Source organism: Anas acuta, chromosome 2, assembly GCF_963932015.1.
Source record: "Anas acuta chromosome 2, bAnaAcu1.1, whole genome shotgun sequence".
Taxonomy (NCBI): domain Eukaryota; kingdom Metazoa; phylum Chordata; class Aves; order Anseriformes; family Anatidae; genus Anas; species Anas acuta.
The window spans coordinates 22,714,220-22,732,904 of record NC_088980.1 but is presented as its reverse complement, the minus strand read 5'-3'; the positions used below and the strand labels follow the sequence as shown (position 1 = coordinate 22,732,904).

The 18,685-nt window shown below is 40.2% G+C and overlaps 1 protein-coding gene across 11 annotated transcripts in view; it reads right to left on the bottom strand.

Annotated features, from left to right (window-relative positions):
• Positions 1 to 18,685, bottom strand: part of ADAM22 (ADAM metallopeptidase domain 22) — a 138,420-nt gene that overhangs the window by 119,041 nt on the left and 694 nt on the right. For all 11 annotated transcript variants that reach the window (XM_068673886.1, XM_068673894.1, XM_068673887.1 and 8 more), the window contains exon 3: positions 872 to 948. In XM_068673886.1, coding sequence (XP_068529987.1) covers positions 872 to 948 — 77 coding nt within the window. The remainder of the gene's footprint in view (positions 1 to 871; positions 949 to 18,685) is intronic.

Genomic DNA, 18,685 nt, shown 5'->3' with positions numbered 1-18,685 from the left:
ACTTGTGTCAGTGCATATAAAGAGGTTGCCACTGTTTAAAATGTGTTTACAAGTGAAAAGAAAAGGAAATGAAATTGACTTCTATTGCAGCCTGAACAGTTCATCTTTATAACAGAGAAACCTGTAGCAATTAAGCAGTTTGCCTCTTACACTGAACCACACAACATTACATGCTATTATAAGGAGGCAAATTACTTAACCAAGCATTTCCATTTACTATATTACTTATTCTCTTTTTGCTTTGGAGAAGGAAAGTCAAGCAAGTCCTATTTCAAAACAGCTGTTTGAAAACTCGTTGTCCAGAGCAAAATACCAGATTTCATTTTAAGCTCACTATTGTTCAATCTTTCCTCGCAGTCTGAAGTTCACAGTGTGCCACTGCCTTATAATGACTCTCTGTTCCCAAAAGACTGTAAATGCATCTGGAGAAACTTCATTCTCCACCATCCATCCTGCTCTTTTCTGAGGATTAGCTATAGCATAATTGCTCTATTTCCACTACCTTACACTTGGTTATTAAAATGCTAACAGCTACCAGTTTTCAGCAACTCCATGTTTTAATATCCATCGAGGCTCTGCATGAGTACAGTAATTTGCCTTTATGATAAACTGAAAGATTGCAAATGAAATTGTACAACTCAAATGTTAGCTACACTGAAATAGCTAGTACTTAGTAACAATGGGAACATCAAAGTCTACAACGGAACTTGAGAAAACAATAAAAGAACTTAAAATGCACTACTACAAATGAACTCAATCCCTAAATATAGCATCTGTGCTACAATACAGCCTCTAAAGCCTCCATAGAAAAGTGACATTTCACTGGCACCAGTCTTGAACAACCACAGAGTAAGATAGAGTCATCACTTACTGGTTTAGCGTTACGTCCAGGATGAAAGACGACCCAAAAGCATCAACCTGGAAGCTGGCTCGAGCAATGTGTGTAGACTGCAAAATGGAAAAGACAGGAATTAGAATTCAGCTACAACAAAACATACACACAGTACTTTATTTGGATGTACTAAGCGACAATATGCCATTAACCAAATGAAACCACACTGAAATAGACATCATAGTCTATTAGAGTGAATAAAAGATCTGTTTGCTGAATCTTTGAGGCTCGTTCAAGAATTCCCAACACCACAACCTGTGACCTAGGAGGCTCTGCCTTAATTACGCCCCTACCAACACCATAGGAAATGTCTTTTTTCTATAAACTCCCACCCTGGGCAAAACCCTGAGCAAACACAAATGGCAAACTGCCTCTGGCAAAGGTACTCCTCGTTCACCAGCCTGGCTCTGGGCACAGACCTGTGGAGATAGCTGAAATGTGACCAGTTCAGTCAGGCCAGGGCATACACAAGCCTTACCAACATTATCTGAAAGAAGCTGATATTTCTGAGAGACAACTACTGGAGACATATAGAGAGGTGATAGCAGTGGGATAAACTCTGGATAAGTGTATTTTCTATGGAGCTCTGGCTCACTCAACTTTAGTCCGTCTCCCCCAAAATGTTCCCAAAATTCCGACCTCATGAGCAATCATTAAAACCAAACAAAACTGGGTGCTAGAGAAACATCTCTTTCTTTACTCCTTTCTCTGCCGTACATTTCCCTTGAATTAATGGCTTTCATTCACTCTATAGCCAACAAACTTAAGAGTACTTTGTAACTCACCATCATCCAGAAACAGAATATTTATTCTAGTAGTTGTGAAAGAAAACACTCAGCTATCCCATGCAAATGCAATATTTGTTTCTAGACCTGAAAACTCCCAAGAAACTGACCAGTGATGTTATTTAACTAATTAATACGAAAAGCTACTTTCAGGCATTTTGGAGCAGTTTCAACTTTGTTTTTTATTTTCTTTCCATTCAAACCTGCCCATTAAGATTTGAAGCATGTAGACAGAGGGATCTAAAAGAAACACTGAAAAACCACTTACAACTCCCTACCACACTTCTCCAAATAAGTACAACAGAGGATAGTACAACTGTAACAAATGATTTGTTGAAAACTCTGGGAAACACAGGACAGGATGGGATAATGTGAATCATCAAATTCACTCTCTCTAAAACTGCTGGCAGGCTTTCAATAGGCATTAAATCCAGAAGACTTAAGAATACCAGCTTCCCTGGAAAAGAACAGCAACAAAGGCATGGAAAGTTGAGGGAATCATGACTTTTTTATTATTATATATTTGAGTTGCCCTGCAGTTGAATTTTCTCATGATTGCTACATACAGAAACATGAGCACTATTAATGAAAAAAGGATAACAACCATGAATATGTATTTACAAACAGTTGATTTCTAAAAAGAAAAAAAGTCAAGAAGGCTTTTCTTATTAGAGGATGCTTAGGTTGCATGCCGTCTATAGAAACGTCAAAGTGGCTGTGCCACTGCACTGAATGTGCATAAAAAATTATATCATGAAAACTCACAGATATTTAAATAATGAGTTGGAAGGATGCACTATTAACTTTAAAGGTTCTTAGAAGACCTCTTAGTAGATAAAATTCAGTCAGATATAATTTCAGCTATCCTTATTCGATCTAACCTGCTTTGTAACACAGGCCACAGTACTTCACTAAGCAGTTCTTGTAATTCCTGGGTGATTTAAGAGCATCTCTTTTGAACAAATGTGCAGTCTTTGAACAAGTAACCAAATATAGTAACACATAGCTTACCTTATCCAAGTAGCTAATTTCAGTGATGAATTACAATCAATATTAAGTTTAATTTCTATTGGGGGGGGGGGGGGAAATAGGAAGGGGGGGGAGAGGGGAGTAATTTCTTCACATCACTGGCTTTCCAATCTCTTAATTAGAACTAAGAAATTCAAGCTAGTCCCAAATGACCCATGAGGCAGCTATGGGGCTGTGGTGGACACCCTCAGCACATACAGGCTCCCCATTAGGGCCATCACTTTGCTGCCCCTGGCCTGCCACAGATGGCTTAACCACAAACACAGCAAAAAGAACTGTCAACAGACTCACGTTAGCATTGGCATTTCTCTTCCAACTCTCAGGCAGCAGAATTTGCTATGAATATGGTTTTCAAATTCCTCCTTCTCTTGCTAGATTTGAATTTTTAGGCTGCTGCTCATAAACAGGATATGACAGGCCAAGGACTGTATAACACAGCAGGGGCCAATGCCAGTTTAGTTATTCACATGTTCCACTGCAGCATGCTTGCCAACCTTAGGTAACCTTCATTTACCTATCTGCACAGCAACAACCACCTTCTGGTCAAAGGAATAATGCCAGCACAGCTGCTCGCTTTTCATCGTTACCTTATTAAATGCAAAGAACATTCCACAGAACTTTATTATTTCTGTTTGCTAACATCATAGCTACATATGCCATCATTAGATATACGTATGCAGTATAACCAAATCTATATGACCATATGCTTGTACCAAAACGGAAGAGAGAATATAAAAAGCATAACTGATATTTCTAAATCTACGTATAGTAAGGGTAGCCTTTGTCATAAAAAGTATAACCACATACACTAATTTCATAGTAATAAGAATATAGCTGTAAGAGCATAGGGATTTTTGGTGGTTGATGGCTTTTCTATTTGTTTTTTTGTTTTTACACTGCTAGGTATACTGCATCATATTGATTTGTTCTGGGAAGTTTCTTCCTCTGAACATGTCTCTAAGACAAATAATTACAAGGCTAATGTATTTCTGGGGTGACCCTGGACCACAGCTATTCCCTGACAGAAGCCGTTAATGTGGATTTATGGGATAAAATATCTATTAATAATTAGGCTGAAAAACATTACACATATGTAGCTACCCCCAAAACAAGTGGGGCAAACCCAAGAAACTCACCATGAAGTTTACAATCACATGCAATCAAGCACAACTCAAGTGTATCTCAAACCTACTGAGATGCAAAGATGCACATTTTGGATACCGAAACAAATTCAGCCCTTTCCAGAAACTGCAGTCTACAGATTCAAAGAACCCTTCAAACCTGGCTCCAATCCTGCATGCTTCGGGCTACAACTGAAATCCTGATCCCCTCCTCTCCCCCTTTTTGGCTTGTGACTGCCCAGAAAGTCCGATCAGTGTCAAAAAATTAATCGTTACTTGGAGGGGATCAGTTTTCTGCGGGACAAATAAGCTGATCCACATAAAATATAAAGTCATATCATGCCTAGACATGATGGAAAGAAGCTGGAGGGGACATGCAGCCACCAAATGAAGAGGAAGACGGATTTCCCTCATTCAATGACAGCTGACAGACTGCATTCAGCATAACAAAAAACTGCACCTTACGAGTAATAGCCAGTACATTTTATAAGATAACAGTTCTTCTGAATATCTGGTTAAGAGGTACAAAATATATAAATGGACTTTAAAACATCATGATGCTACAATATTTTTAAGTACATCTATACACCTGCTCAGTGAATAGGTTAAACGGCCAGCTGGAATGGAAGCTTTGGTTCACAAATATGTGAATAAAAGAACCCAAAGAAAGAATATCAGGGTACATTTATGCCGTCTCTGTCACCTCATTTGAGCAGAATAATGGGAAAGATACCTTCAAAGGCTTCTCTAAACCACTGAAGCAAGACAATTATTTCATTCAGTTTTCAAACCACGGAACTTCCTCAGAAAATTCAAGGCTTTTCAACATCCATGGATGTGACACATCAGCATCTGACAACCTAGTCATTTAATGGGAGTTCTTGGAGACTTGGAGAGATGCACTAAATGCAGAATATGAACAAGAGCCAGGAAAGAAGAATCCAACAATAAAACGGAAAAGTGCAGTGTCTGTGCACCCAAAACAATCAAAAAGTCCTAAAGTGTTAATGTCATGCAACTGAAGAAGCAAAATGTCAATAACTACTCTCAAAATAGTTGCAGTATTTTCAGATGCAATTTCAAGTCATACATAAAGTGTAACGCCCCACAAGGTCCCCTACAGAAAACACTAAGCATCTTATGCATCTAATGCAATTATGTGAGAGCTAGCTCTGTCAAAGATTGCAAAGCTTAAGAATTTCAATAAAAGAAACCAAAAGTAAATGGAGTGGAAATGATTATTTCAAATAACTAAGCACAAAGATACATTATCTCCAACAAATATTAAAAGCTTGAACACTAAAAAAAATAAAAGTGGCATGCAAGCCTTACTGCCAAACCAAGAGGGATGTGATTCCAATTATTTTAAATCACATACTCTGTGCTTTAGGGATCACTGTAGTAGTAGAAGAGATGGGCAATCAGTCCCATGTAGGAATGTTTATTGCTCCAAAGCAACACAACAAAATAATGACAATTTCTAACATAGTCCCTCCAGTAACCCTGTTGTTTATCAGCTTTCTGCAGAAACTGGCCCTGAAGAATGAGCATCTCCAGAGGAAATGTACATACACAAACTGCAACTAAAGTAAGCAAAGTTTCACCCGGAGCACTGTGTTCAGTTTTGGGCCCCTCACTACAAAAAGGCCCTGGAGTGTGTCCAGAGAAGGGCTACAAAGCTGGTGAAGGGCCTGGAGCACAAGTCTTGTGAGGAGCAGCTGAGGGAACTGGAGTTGTTTAGTCTGGAGAAGAGGAGGCTCAGGGGAGACCTTATTGCTCTCTACAACTACCTGATAGGAAGCTTTGGGGAGCTGGGGGTAGGCCTCTTCTCACAGGTAACTAACGATAGGACTAGGGGGAATGGCTCAAGTTGTGCCAGGGAAGATTTAGGTTGGAAATGAGGAGACATTTCTGCTCAGAGAGAGCAGTCAGGCACTGGGACGGGTTGCCCAGGGAGGTGGTGGAGTCACCATCCCTGGGGGTGTTCAAGGAAAGGTTGGACGTGGTGCTTAGGGACATGGTTTAGTGGGTGACGTTGGTAGTAGGGGGGTGGTTGGACCAGATAATCTTGGAGGTCTTTTCCAACTTTGATGATTCTGTGATTCCAACTCACTGAAGGTCAGTGGTGAGCCTCACTGCAGTAGAGTTCCATAGGTAACTATCAAACTAAAACGTTTGGAAGACTTTCATTTCAAATACAGCAAATATTTTAATCATCAGTGAAATGTTTACAAGCTACGCACTTTCTGAACAATCAAATTAAAAAGAATTTTGAAAGGAAATATTTTAGAAATGTTCTCACATTCATTATAATTACTTGGATGTTGAAACTGGCATGGTAACATAATGACTAATGTTTTTCTTCATTAAAAGGAGGAAAAAGAATTAAAAATATATTGTGATAAAATGTGCAATTCCTGATATTATATCCTTCTTATTTCTGAAGTATCCTGCATAAAGCACAGATATTTTTTTTAATTTTGCTGGAAGAGATAACAATAATTTCCACCAAAAGAGAAGAGCATTCTTTTTATTTGAAAGAGAGAATAAACAATTTATATGCTTGTCCTTTGATGTAAGGAATTTTGTATTTACTACTATCTGTAGAACTGCAGTTTGTAATTAAAAGATTCAGATCAAATTTGTACACTCAAAAGAAAAGCATCAAGAGAATCAAGAGAAAGTAATACATAATGCTATAGCAAGGCAAAAGCTAAAACCTGTACTCCAGAGCTTGTAAGAACAATGAGGTTTTATAGCAGACAGTATTTGCAAAATAATAGCTCCCTTAGATGTTAATTTAATTTGCCTCCCTCCATCTAATAGGAGAACAAAAATCTCAGCTTGTTAACAATCCTTTAAGGGTGTGTGAAATGTCTGTTTCTTAAATTCAAAAGAAATATATGATTGAAATTAAGTGAAAAATATAGTAATCTTTTAGCATAGATTTACCTAAAAAGTGATAATTGGCTTTGAAAACAGTTATTACAATTACGTTTATGCTATATAGGGCGAATTAACACATGTACATGTATAAATGAATATTTTTCAGCCTCAGTTGTGTTGTAAAAAATCCAGAGTTACACAGTATATTGTTGGTGCACAGAAAATAATAAGTTTGTTCAAAAACTTAATTTTCTACTTGCACCAGGAGGAAGGAAAAAAAATTACTCAGGGAAAAATCAAAAATAAGCCTAGGTCAAGTAAACAATAAATGTTTCAGATCCAAAGAATCACTTTTTAAAAATAGATGGGACAAAAAAAAAAAAAAAAAAAAAAAAAAAATCTTAGACCCTCTCTGCTACCATTTGTGAATATGTAATTTTAATTGAAAGGGTCACTGAACTGGATTCACGTATAACAGCATATTAAAGAACTACAACATTTCTGGTTTACTTTCCTCAGCATTCTCAAAATATTTATAGGCAATCATTTACTATATTAATCACCATTATTTGTCATTCTTTATGTATGCTCGCTCTTTTTATCCATGGTATAAATCTAAATATTTATGTGGTTTTCTTTAATAAAAACTAAACAAATAAATGACTGAAGTTATTGAAGTTATTTCATGAAGAAACTGCAGAGCAGCATCAGAACAGCATCATGGTTTGATGAAAAGCCTTTTACAGCTGCCTCTTTGGGGTACGATTAATAAATAAGTAATTTATTCTGAGGAAAAGCTAGAAATAAAACATAAAAAAATAAAAAGCTTTGTGGAGGTCCATGTTCATTTCTGAACCCTGGATCCCATCTGTGCCAAATGTTCTCTGTGCCAAATGAGGGAGAGGCAGAGGGAGAGTTAAACCCCACTGGCAGAGCACAGTGCCGTCCTCCAGTTCGTGTCAGTGGAGTTTTGCCAGCTCTCACCAGAGGAAGATCCCAGCAAAGATGTAAACATGACCTAAAATAGCTTTTCTCCACATAAACAACATATCATATTATAGAATGGTTTGGGTTGGCAGGGACCTTAAAGATCACCCAGTTCCAGCCCCCTGCCATGGGCAGGGACACCTCCCACCAGACCAGGTTGCCCAAAGCCCCATCCAGCCTGGCCTTGAACACCTCCAGGGATGGGGCATCCACAGCTTCTCTGGGCAGCCTGTGCCACTGCCTCACTATGCTCATTATTGAGAATTTCCTCGTAACCTCTAATCTAAATCTTCCCTCTTTTAGTTTAAAACCACTTTTCCTTGTCCTACCATTATCTGACCAACGAAAATGTTGCTCTCCATCTCTTTTATAACCCCCCTTTAAGTATTGACAGTCTAGAACAAGGTCACCCCGGAGACTTCTCTTTTTCAGGCTGAACATCCCCAGCTCAATGAGATCAGAGTCAGAAGCAAGGACTACTTGTATTTCTAAAATGTCAGTAATTATTCTTCTCAGTAGTAAGAAAGAAAAATAAATCTCTTTTATTATTTATTTGCAGTTTTGCAGTCAGAGGCTGTCTGCACATACTACAGTAAAATCCCTAGTGAGATGGATGAGGGGAGCAGCACCAAAAAGAAGCAGTCCTTAACACAAACCTGTGCAATTTATCACACAGATACCATTCCTGCAAATCCAACACCTGGGCAGCTGAAGGCATCCTTTAGAAGTCCTGCAGATGTGCAACGCTGAGCTCTGCTGGACTCACTCAGCTATCCCTGTTCATGCATCTCATCCTATACGTTCACCTGGCACTCCAGAAACACAGGCATCTTTGAACAGTTACAACAAACTGACTTACAACACAATAAATAAATAAATAAATTTGTTTAAATGTTTTTCTCCTGAAAACTTCTCTTCCTTGCTCACCCAAGGTTAAATAATCAGGCAATGAAGACAAGAAAACTACCGGGTTATCACTGCTAGCAAATCTAGCATGATGTACCATTTGATCTTACAGATCTAAAAAGACAAATTTAAGTAACTGAATAGGCAAGATGTTGCTTCCCAAAAGGCAATCTAACACTAGTTTCAGGCCCCAGAAAACAACATGGAGATGGATCTTATATCCACTATCTTTTATGATTACATTAATTTGACTTTAAGATAATTTTACTTATAACCTTTGATTTCCTATGAGACTAATTAACATAACTTCTGTTGTTGTGAAAGCCTTCATATCTCAGTGAAAGGAAGAACTGCAAGAACATTTGGGAAGGCACACTCTTTTAGTTTTATTTTTCTTAAAGGGAAGCAACAAAAATTCTTGTATAAAGTCACAATATAATTAATGTGCCAGAGGTCTTAAATAAGTTGAGGCAAAAATGGAAAATCAGTGACTATTAACCTCATGTGTTTAAGCTTCTTCATCAAAGATTAGCGGCTAGGAAAAGCATGATAAAATAGGTTATTATGAGGATGATTAATAAAGTACTGGATTGCAAGTAGGAAACAAATGAAAGTCGTGAACAAAAACTCAAAGTTCAAAATGTTTTCCTGCCATAATTCATACAAAACTTTGATGACCATGGAAGATCACATTTCTACACCAAGACGGACAGAGAGCAAATAGAGACTCATCCTGCAACATGAGGACTCTGCAGTCTTCATTGCTCTCCACAGCAATTGTAGATTTTGGAGACTCATAGGTAAAATGAAAAGCAAAACAAAGAGATGCTACAGGACTTGACTGTGTAACTAGATGGTGAACCTATTTCCACATGAAGAAGTATGAGGTCAGAGGGAAAGGACTCGGAAAAGGAAAATCTTTCTTACATGAAATTTCCCTACAAAACCCTCTCCTATGGACATCTGGCAGTTTCAAGTGGACAGACCTCAAATGAGCAGCTACTCATGCACAGCTGCAGCCTAAGAGGCAAACAAATTAAGCACAATGAATCTGCAGAGGCAGAGAATACAAAACAAGGGATGCAACGCATGCGCCAAAGGGAACACTTGAGGATGAACCCATATGAATCGCTGTGTCATTCAGCTGTCATTCAGCTGTAGAAAGGGCTGCATTGTCTTAAGGACAACATTTAGGCAAGAAGGAAAGTTCAATGAATCTAACCGGCTGAAGGAGTGAAGGCATTTGGACTTTTCGTTCACTGAAGCAGATGGTGCTTTGAGGTAATTTCTAGTTTTCCAAGTTCTAGAAGGAATCAATAATGTTGAGAAGAAGACGCCCTTTTTAGCAACTCATGTAGACTTCAGAAATGAAGGAAGAGAGTTTCATTACCAGATGAAAGACAAATCTGCAGAAACACTCCATTAATGCTGCCTTTGCATTACACATATAGCACTCAAAAGTAATAAAAATAGCGCAAGATAACTTTGTTTCTTTGTACACCAAAATATTATTCAGCAACACAGTCACATATTCCAAACATTTTCAATTGGTCTTACATTTAGTTTGTAAACAGAAGGAAGATTACCAATAGATTAGGTCTTCCCACTGTGAGTAACAAGCACTCTTTGACACCTTGTGCCTACCAACATGGCCAAAAAACTTTTCACATAAACAGTTCTCTGGCAACATCAGAAAGTTTACCAACATTTTGTCAGCACGGTAGGCTAAGAAGAGCTTGATTAAACTTGCAGACTCTAGGCATACCAATATATTGCTCAACTCCATGGATAATAATTTTTAAATATGACTCACCCTCTACATTCAAGTATCAAAGTCCTGTTTAAAGTTGAAAAATGCCAGAAAAGCACAATTCAAACTCATTTTCCTCTTGATACAGCCTACGAGATCACAATGAATCAACATTTTCACTGTATACATTTTCTGAAATAGCTGATGGATTTTTTTCATTCTCATAGAATTTGAGGGGCTGAAATACCCTAAGGAGAGAGACATTTCTGGAACAGAATGTGTTCTTATATACTGCTGTTCTTCTGGGCAACTTTTGAGCTGTAATTCAGGGTTATAACCTACACACCCACATACATCCAACTTTTATTATCAGGGTACCATTAAAAAGCATTTACCCACACTTTTTTTTTTTTTTTTTCTAAACCTTGTTTTAATATTACACTCTGAAAATAAGCTTTTTCTAAAGCATGGTCACTTGCTACAGTTTTCTGGTCTGGGCACATTTATTTCAATTACCAAAAAAAAAAAAAGTGATTTTTTTGTACAAGATTTGAAAAGACAACACCAACTAACGAGCTAGCTTTATCAATGTATCCTTATTGTCTCCCTTACAGCGAGTCTCATCCGCATGCGTCGGCAGACAAATGAGAGCAGGTCAGATTACTAGAGAAATCACCAAATTTCACTGTCAAATGGCAAATGCCCAGCAGCAATGCTGTGCTATTAACCTTTCTTTAACTGAATCCAGGTTTGAAGTTGAAGTTGAAAAATACAATACTTGAAGAGGAAATTTAGAGAACAAAAACCTAAAACATATCAGCAGAAAAATTAGAGGGACAAGTGGAGCAGGAAGATCCCACAGTCTTGTGTCAAAGACAGGTGGGCTCAGCCCTCTTCTGGCACTGGCCTTCAGCCTCCACATCCATCATTATCCAGGCCCAGGGAACAGACATGGGCCTGGGCTGGCCACCAGATCATCCGATCACAACTCTGTGAGCTCCCTCCCCTGAAGAAGGAGGGCAATCATCTACCAAAGAGAAGCAGCAGCTTGGATCCATGGGAGCCAAAGACCCATATAATCCAGAGAGAGAAACTTGGCAGGTGGTGGCCGCAGAAAGCAGAAGGATCACACACCTCAGTGGGGCTGATCAGAGGGGGTCCAGCACTGAGACAGCACAAGCCAAAGGAGCCCACACTTTAGAAAGCTGAACTTTAGAAACTTTTGAAGGTTTTATAGAGTTCAATTGAACTTTAAGCAGTGTTTGACAGGGTAATTGAAATAATGTTTTAACAGGCCCAAGAAAAGTCATTAGTTTTGAGTCCCTTAAAGGCCTGGATAGTTGCTGAGAAGACTTCAAAGGAGACCTGAAGTAGCAAAATATAAAATGACACAGGCCATGACAGTGTTATATATATATATATATATATATATAAATATATATATCATAATGCTCTTGTGCCTAACACTTTAGAGTGAATGTTAACTTCCTATGTAGTTCCTCCTCAGCAATATTCATCCTGATGCTGTTTGGATGCAACACTCTTCTGCATCGTGAATACGTTATAGGAGATCATTAATTGCAAGGGTCCCAGAACAGGTGCCCTCAGTGAAACAGTGGGAGAAAGAATATTCAGCCTGACCCTGCACTCAGGTGCACTGACATAGATCAGGGGTAAATACAGATATTGATTGCCTGAGCTGGAAAGGATTGCTCTGTCATACTCTGATCTTAAGCATATAGCTATTACGTTGATCATGGCAACAAGCAAATTTGGGGAAAAATACTTTCTATAAGGATTGTTACATCTGATCCTTTAAGATCCTTCGTGACTGTATATAAGCCTGTTTTATGAGATTAAGCTTTTGGAATCTCTCTTCTCAGCTCTGCTATTGTACAAACAAGAGGCAATGCCACAAAACAAATATTTCCCCTGCTGCCCTTTTCCCCACATTAGGATGTTCGAAGATACTTATGTTTTTTAATCACCCCTCAAAATCTGAGTCCTGATATAGTATTTCTGCAACACGAACACTGAAACAGCAGCTAACAGAAGGTTTTTTGCTGAATGCATTTTGGGCATATTCATTCATTGTCATAAGAAATCTCATTATCAAGTATGGACTTTACTGAAATGAGCTTGCAAAGAGGAATGATTTAGAAATGTGAAATATTCTTTGCTTATAAAATGCCAAAACACCTGCTATAAATATGTACATTTTATCAAAAAGTCAAACTAAAAGTCCCTCTTACAACAGAAATCAAAGGGCACTTTCAATGCCCTTGCAGCATGCGACAATCTATATCAAAAATTGCCTTTCAGCAGTTTTTTTCCTCTTCATGAAAGCAGGACCTGCATTAAGAGTATTGGTACTTTAACTGTTATTCACATATTCATGAAAACAGATTATTGCTAGGTTGGTGAAGTATCTTATTCTTACACAAATATTGCAGAACTGCACATTTTGAAGATACAATGAAGTATTTATTACACACATTTTGCCAAATGCCTTATAAACCTTAAGGGAAGTGGGAGAAGAAGCAGAGGCATGAAGAAAACCAGATCTGGCAGCAAACCAAATGCATGTTCTTTTTGCTCACTACAGCCTCTGTCCCAGTTTATCCTCCTCTCCCTTTGGTTTTGTGGTAGGTTGATTGAAAATTATGCCTAAGTTTCTTCAAGAGACAGCAGTCATTTGATTAAGTGAGCAGAAAATAATTTTTAAAATTGGGCAATTTCTCATGACAGTTCTCTTTCCAACAGTCATCATCCATCAGTCCTAAAATCCAGAGTTGTTTTAGAAACCCCTCAGCAGTCAGAACTCATTTTTAACCACAGATTGCTAATTGTTTGAGCTACCAAACACAGGAAATTGTAATATCAACAGAAGTTGACAGCACTGGAACAGAAAGCAAGAATGTTTCAAATAATGTTAGCAGTTTCAGGAGCACCTGCAAAGAATAGGAATGTCATGTTCCAAGAGTAAAGTGAAAGGCCAACAAGTCAGAGAAGCCAGTAGCAAAGACTGGGCAACACCTGAAAAACTGATGAAAGATTTCAATTCAAAGGGCAAGCAGAGCCACGTGAGCTCAGCATGACAGAGCGGAGCTTCTCTGCAATTGATTATTAGTGGTAAGAAGTTATTTAAGAAATTTGTAAGCCATGCTTCCCAATCATTTTATGGAATTGTGTAATTTGGTCTCAGACAATCCAGAAATGCAGACAGCGGAAGACAAATAAATACCTTGCTGCAAACTACTGACTCACTCTGGACCACAAACCATGCTCAGCTCTGTCCCAAGGCACGATCCAGTCCTGGGGCTTCTTCGTGCCAGGCTGCAAGTCAGGCTACCACCAAATCAGGCCTTTTACTCACTCCAAAGGATTTCAGTGTACCTTCATGACAACTGGCAACAAGCAAGCAAAAAACAGGCTGAGAAACAGAAGTTGCCCTACTATGAATGTTTTGCATAGCCAACAAAGGTGAGTTAATCTATACCCATAGCAGGTCACTGAGTCAGGGCCTTGTTCCCACTGAAAATAATAGAAAATCTTCCAAATTTCCCTATCAACACCTAGATATATCAAAAAGAGGTGACTGCCGTGCAAGCCCCAAGATGAACAAAGCTGTCCCTCAGTCTGTGCATGCAGACCCGTTATCGTGGCCACAAAGTGCTGGCTTCAAGGAGAACTGGGACCTTCTCTGCTGGCAGTGAGTGGCCATCTTCTCCACTTGGCTGATCCCAAACTCCGCTCCAAACGCTGGAAGTAACCTTCTCCTCAGTCCAAGGGCCAGTACCACATCCCATGCATGATGGAAACACCAGGTAGGGAGCACCGCAAGAGACAAGGATCAGACAAAACCAGTTACCCAGTTAAGCGCAGGAGGAGCTTACTGGTGTACTATCGATTGCAAGGCACATGCAGAGACCTTCCCAGAGCCAATGTTGTGGCATGGTCACAGGGAGGCTGCAGTCTCCAGCCAGGAGCCAGATGACTATTAAGTCAGCCTTAGGGTTGAGAGAAGGCTGAAGGCGGTGTAGCTGTCTGGCACTCTAATCTCCAGCTGGAAAATGAATTGCATCTTCACAACCGGAACATTTGATCCACAGAAAATGGCCCTCTAAAGAGAGTGCTGATGTAGAGGGCAAACTCACGTTTGTAACAGCAGACTTGGTGTTTTGTTTTGCTCTCCCTTACAGGTAGAAGAACAAATGCAAGCAATGGGGAGAAATGCTTACTTACACCCACAATTCAATGAAGAACATGCCTACACACTGCCAGCTAAAAGAAAGAATTAAGAATCTGTGCTTCTTAACACTACCAAAATATTGGTCAAGCCACACAATTAAAGGGTTCCTCATATTTTCTGTTATATGAACGGTCCTTGTCTTAAAGACAAGAATCTAGGCTTAGCCTTCACTGAATGCCCATGCTATATAGGACGTTTATTTTCTTATAGGCTTATTTATGCAACAGAAAATTACATGTTCATTGCTATGATCCTGGAGTGCTTTAATGATAACATCAATATTCCCACATTCTCAGATATATTTTACCTTGATTACTCTTTAGATTAAGTGCTGTGCAGCTGCTAACAGGCCCCCTTTGGGGAACAGAGGAATTGAAATACAGGAATGTATTATAGTGACACTATTCCATGGTAGAATTAAAAGCAAGATCCCAAAGTCTGGTGGATACTCCAACGCTCACTATACAGCATGTGTTCAAATGTTAATGACAGGAATATATAATAGCCTACAACATTCCCCTCGTGCTGTGCTCTGAGGTTCGGCAATCTTAGACAACTATGACTGTAAGCATGGATGTTGAGCATTCAATAGAAGTCACTCAATAGATATAGTGATGGCAATGGAACAGAAAACCCAAAAAAAAAAAGGTCACTACAGAAATACCTCAACAAATGTTGAAAAAAAAAAAAAAAAAAAAAACACAGATTTTTAGAAATCTGCCAACCATTACTTCCCTTCCAACATTACTTCCCTTCCCTACTTGCTGGCTCATGGTTAACTTGTTGTCCACCAGGACCTTCAGGTCTCTCTCTGCAGAGCTGGTCAGCCCCCAGCCTGTACTGGTGCCTGGGGTTGTTTCTCCCCAGGTGCAGGACCTTGCACTTGCCCTTGTTGAACCTCATGAGGCTCCTCTCCACCCAACTCTCCAGCCTATCCAGGTCCCTCTGAAGGACCACACAGGCCTCTGGTGTGTAGCTACTCCACCAAGAACAGAGTATGCAGCTTCAGACAGGCATATGGAGACCAGTTTCATTGGGAATGGCCTCAGGGAAATGTTACCACCTCCATTTAGAAAAAAAAAAAAAAAAAAAAAAAAAAAGGAAAGCTTTAAGAAAAGGCCCTCAAGAAAGGCAACCTGAATCCAACAAGAAGATAGTGATCTCTGAAAGATCAAGCACAAATGAAGGACCAAAGCACTAAAGATCAGTCCTGGCAAAAACACTGCATTACTCAAAACAAGCTTTGCCACTCTGCAGCACAGCCCTTCCTGACGGGGGCTTAGGTAGGGTAGGGGATCCTGTGTTCACCTACCAAACCATTTTCCAGACTGCCTCAGTATAAGTGGGGTCCATTCCCTGCCCTGCTTAGCTCTCAGGAGCAAGGCAGATCACATCACTGTCTGATGCAGTATAGGTGTAAAGCAGAGCGTAGGGTCCTGCTAAACAATGTGCCAGAAACAGCCATCTGCATGATGTTAGCTTTACAAAAGGAGTAATTCTAACTAGCTGCACAGACAAACCTGCAAAAAATACCAAGGGAAGGGAAAAATCTTCCAAAGCCCATCAAGCAAAGCTTGTCCACGGGCAAGGAATCTGCTGCTGCTTCTGCCCTCTGGTTCGGAAAGCTGGGGAGAAGTTTGCACAAACCTTGTACTCCCCTCCCGCTTTCCCACTGCCTCTTGAACATCAGGTGGCTACAGGAGGTACCCTCAGATTCCCTGCCAAGTGGAAACCCTCCTGCCTGCTCCTATCCCTTCCCCCAGCTCCAGGCAGGCTGTGGTGTTCCCTTCCCTCCCACTCCAAAGAAGGTGGTGAATATGCAGTGTCACTGGTTCGTGTTTGCTGATCTCTCTCTTCATAAGCGACTGGTTAATTCAGCTAGTGAAGGGGGGCATGCTGCAGTAACACCAAGACAGTAAAACTGTGACTTACCAATTCTCACTCTCCATGAACAGAAACTCTGGAAATATCCATAAAGTATCGGCTTGGTTCTCTTCTTTCATCCCCTTGCTTCTGCCTTCCCCTGAGCCACCATCCTAATTTCCCTTTGTTCAATCCCAGACCCAGGCTCGCATCCCTCTTGTACAACTTCTGCCCTTTCTGAAGCTAAAGCTTTCATCCAGGAATTAAAGGGATCCAATCCGATTTAACACAACTTCCCTCTCTCCAGCTTAACTAATCTCTCTCTCCTTTTATCTTTATCCAATTCATAACACAATTACATTGTTTTACATTAATTCAACAGCTAGTTGCTGTCTGGTCCTCTGACTGCACCATCCCATCAGGTATCTGCTTTTCTAGACATAGCTGCTTGTCCTTCAGCCATCCCAGGTCCTGCCCGAATGTTTTAACCTCCTGCAAGATGCATCCTTCTTAAACCAAGCCACAAGGTCATTAGCTTCTGCTTTACCTCTTGGTTTGAGACCAGTTTTTCTAACTTTGATAGTCCAAAGACTACTAGCAATGGATAGAATGGGGTCTAGAGGCAGTCAAAGCCTAATTAAACACAAAACAAACAAATGCACATGGAAAATGTACTGGCTGAGAGTCCCTCACCGTGTCACTGACCCTAGCCTGCTAACACCACAGCGCAGGCAAGGGTGTTTTTTCACCTGCAAGTAAAATCCAGCACTCTTTATCTTTTTGCTTTGCGTGACTTGTACCAGCCACCCAAAAGCAAATGCTTTCTCAGTTAGTCTGCAGCTTTGATACACATTCTGGCAGAGGTAAGGGTAAAAACACCCTTATGGGATGCTAGACATTAAGAGCCAGGATATTAAATTACTCAACTGCAACAGCTAACAGCACTACTGCAAAAACACCTTCTACAAGAGCTCTGTGGAAACTCGTGCAGCCATACTGCTGTCCATTGCTGCCAAGCTGACTCAGATCTCCGGGCGAGGGACGCAGCATCCTGCAATTAAGATGTAACCGTGCCCTGTGCAAGAAGCACAGCAAACCGGTGCTGCTCCGCTTGTTCTAGCCAGCTTCCGCTTCGTAATTTTCTTCCTTCACATCCCTGCCAGCTACTGCATCCTTCAGTGGGGTCGCAGCCATTAGACACTGTGGGAGACGCCAGGAGTGTTTTAAGTAGCAGAGGGAAACTTCTTGATCAGGAGGAAAAGTTGTAGCTGGACACTGAGCTTCACATGTTTAACTTCAATTTAGCCTGGAGACTGGTGTGAAACCAATGCATTTAACCATTTTTAGCCCACTAGATTTAGTTGTTTTCTGGTGGGAGCAATGCTACTGCTGGCTAATGACTTAATGAAACATGGAAGACTTGAAAAAAAAAAAAATTACAAGCTTAAGGTTTGGTAAATAAAGTTTGAGACATCCAAGCAAACAAATCCCATAAATTAACTGTTTGGTCTGTGGGACCGGTACGTGCCTCCTGCTACTTGATCCAACCGTAGCCCCTTTAGCAGACATGCCACACTGCCTTTGAATTTGTGAATGTCCAAGGGTCTTCAAGGCATCCCGAAATGCTGAGAGGATAATTTTTCCCTTTTGAAACAAAGCAGACATTTTGGAACTTTGAGAATCCTACCTTACTGTGCTGCAAATATGGCCATCGGGTCTGCAAAATCTCTACATACAGGCAGTAACATCGGGAGGCAAATAAATATGCTAGGAGGAGACTTGGTTATTTAACTACTTAAAAATTAAAAGCTGTCAGTGCTTATACTTTAAGGATTATAAAAATAAATAAATAAATAAATAAATAAAGCAGAGAGCATTTTTTCAGCTATTTTGTTTCTAAAATTGACAGGAGCCGGGGAGGGGAACAGAGGCCTGCAACTCATCCTGCATATCAGCAGTTACCTCAAACGCACAGGGTTTTTCTGGGCTTCATCCACAACAGAATGCACTCAACGTTTTTCCCTGTAGACTCAGCGTTCACGGAGCACCTCAAACACGATGCTCGGCGACCGGGACTAAAACCGCCGCATTTAATGCAATAAAACCCGCAGCGGCTGGCCTGTGTGAGGCTGAAATCTCAAATCGTTCCCCGTCTGGGTGGCAACACGCGAGGCAGATCCCTGCACTGAGTTCACCTCCGGCGTTTCGGGGGCT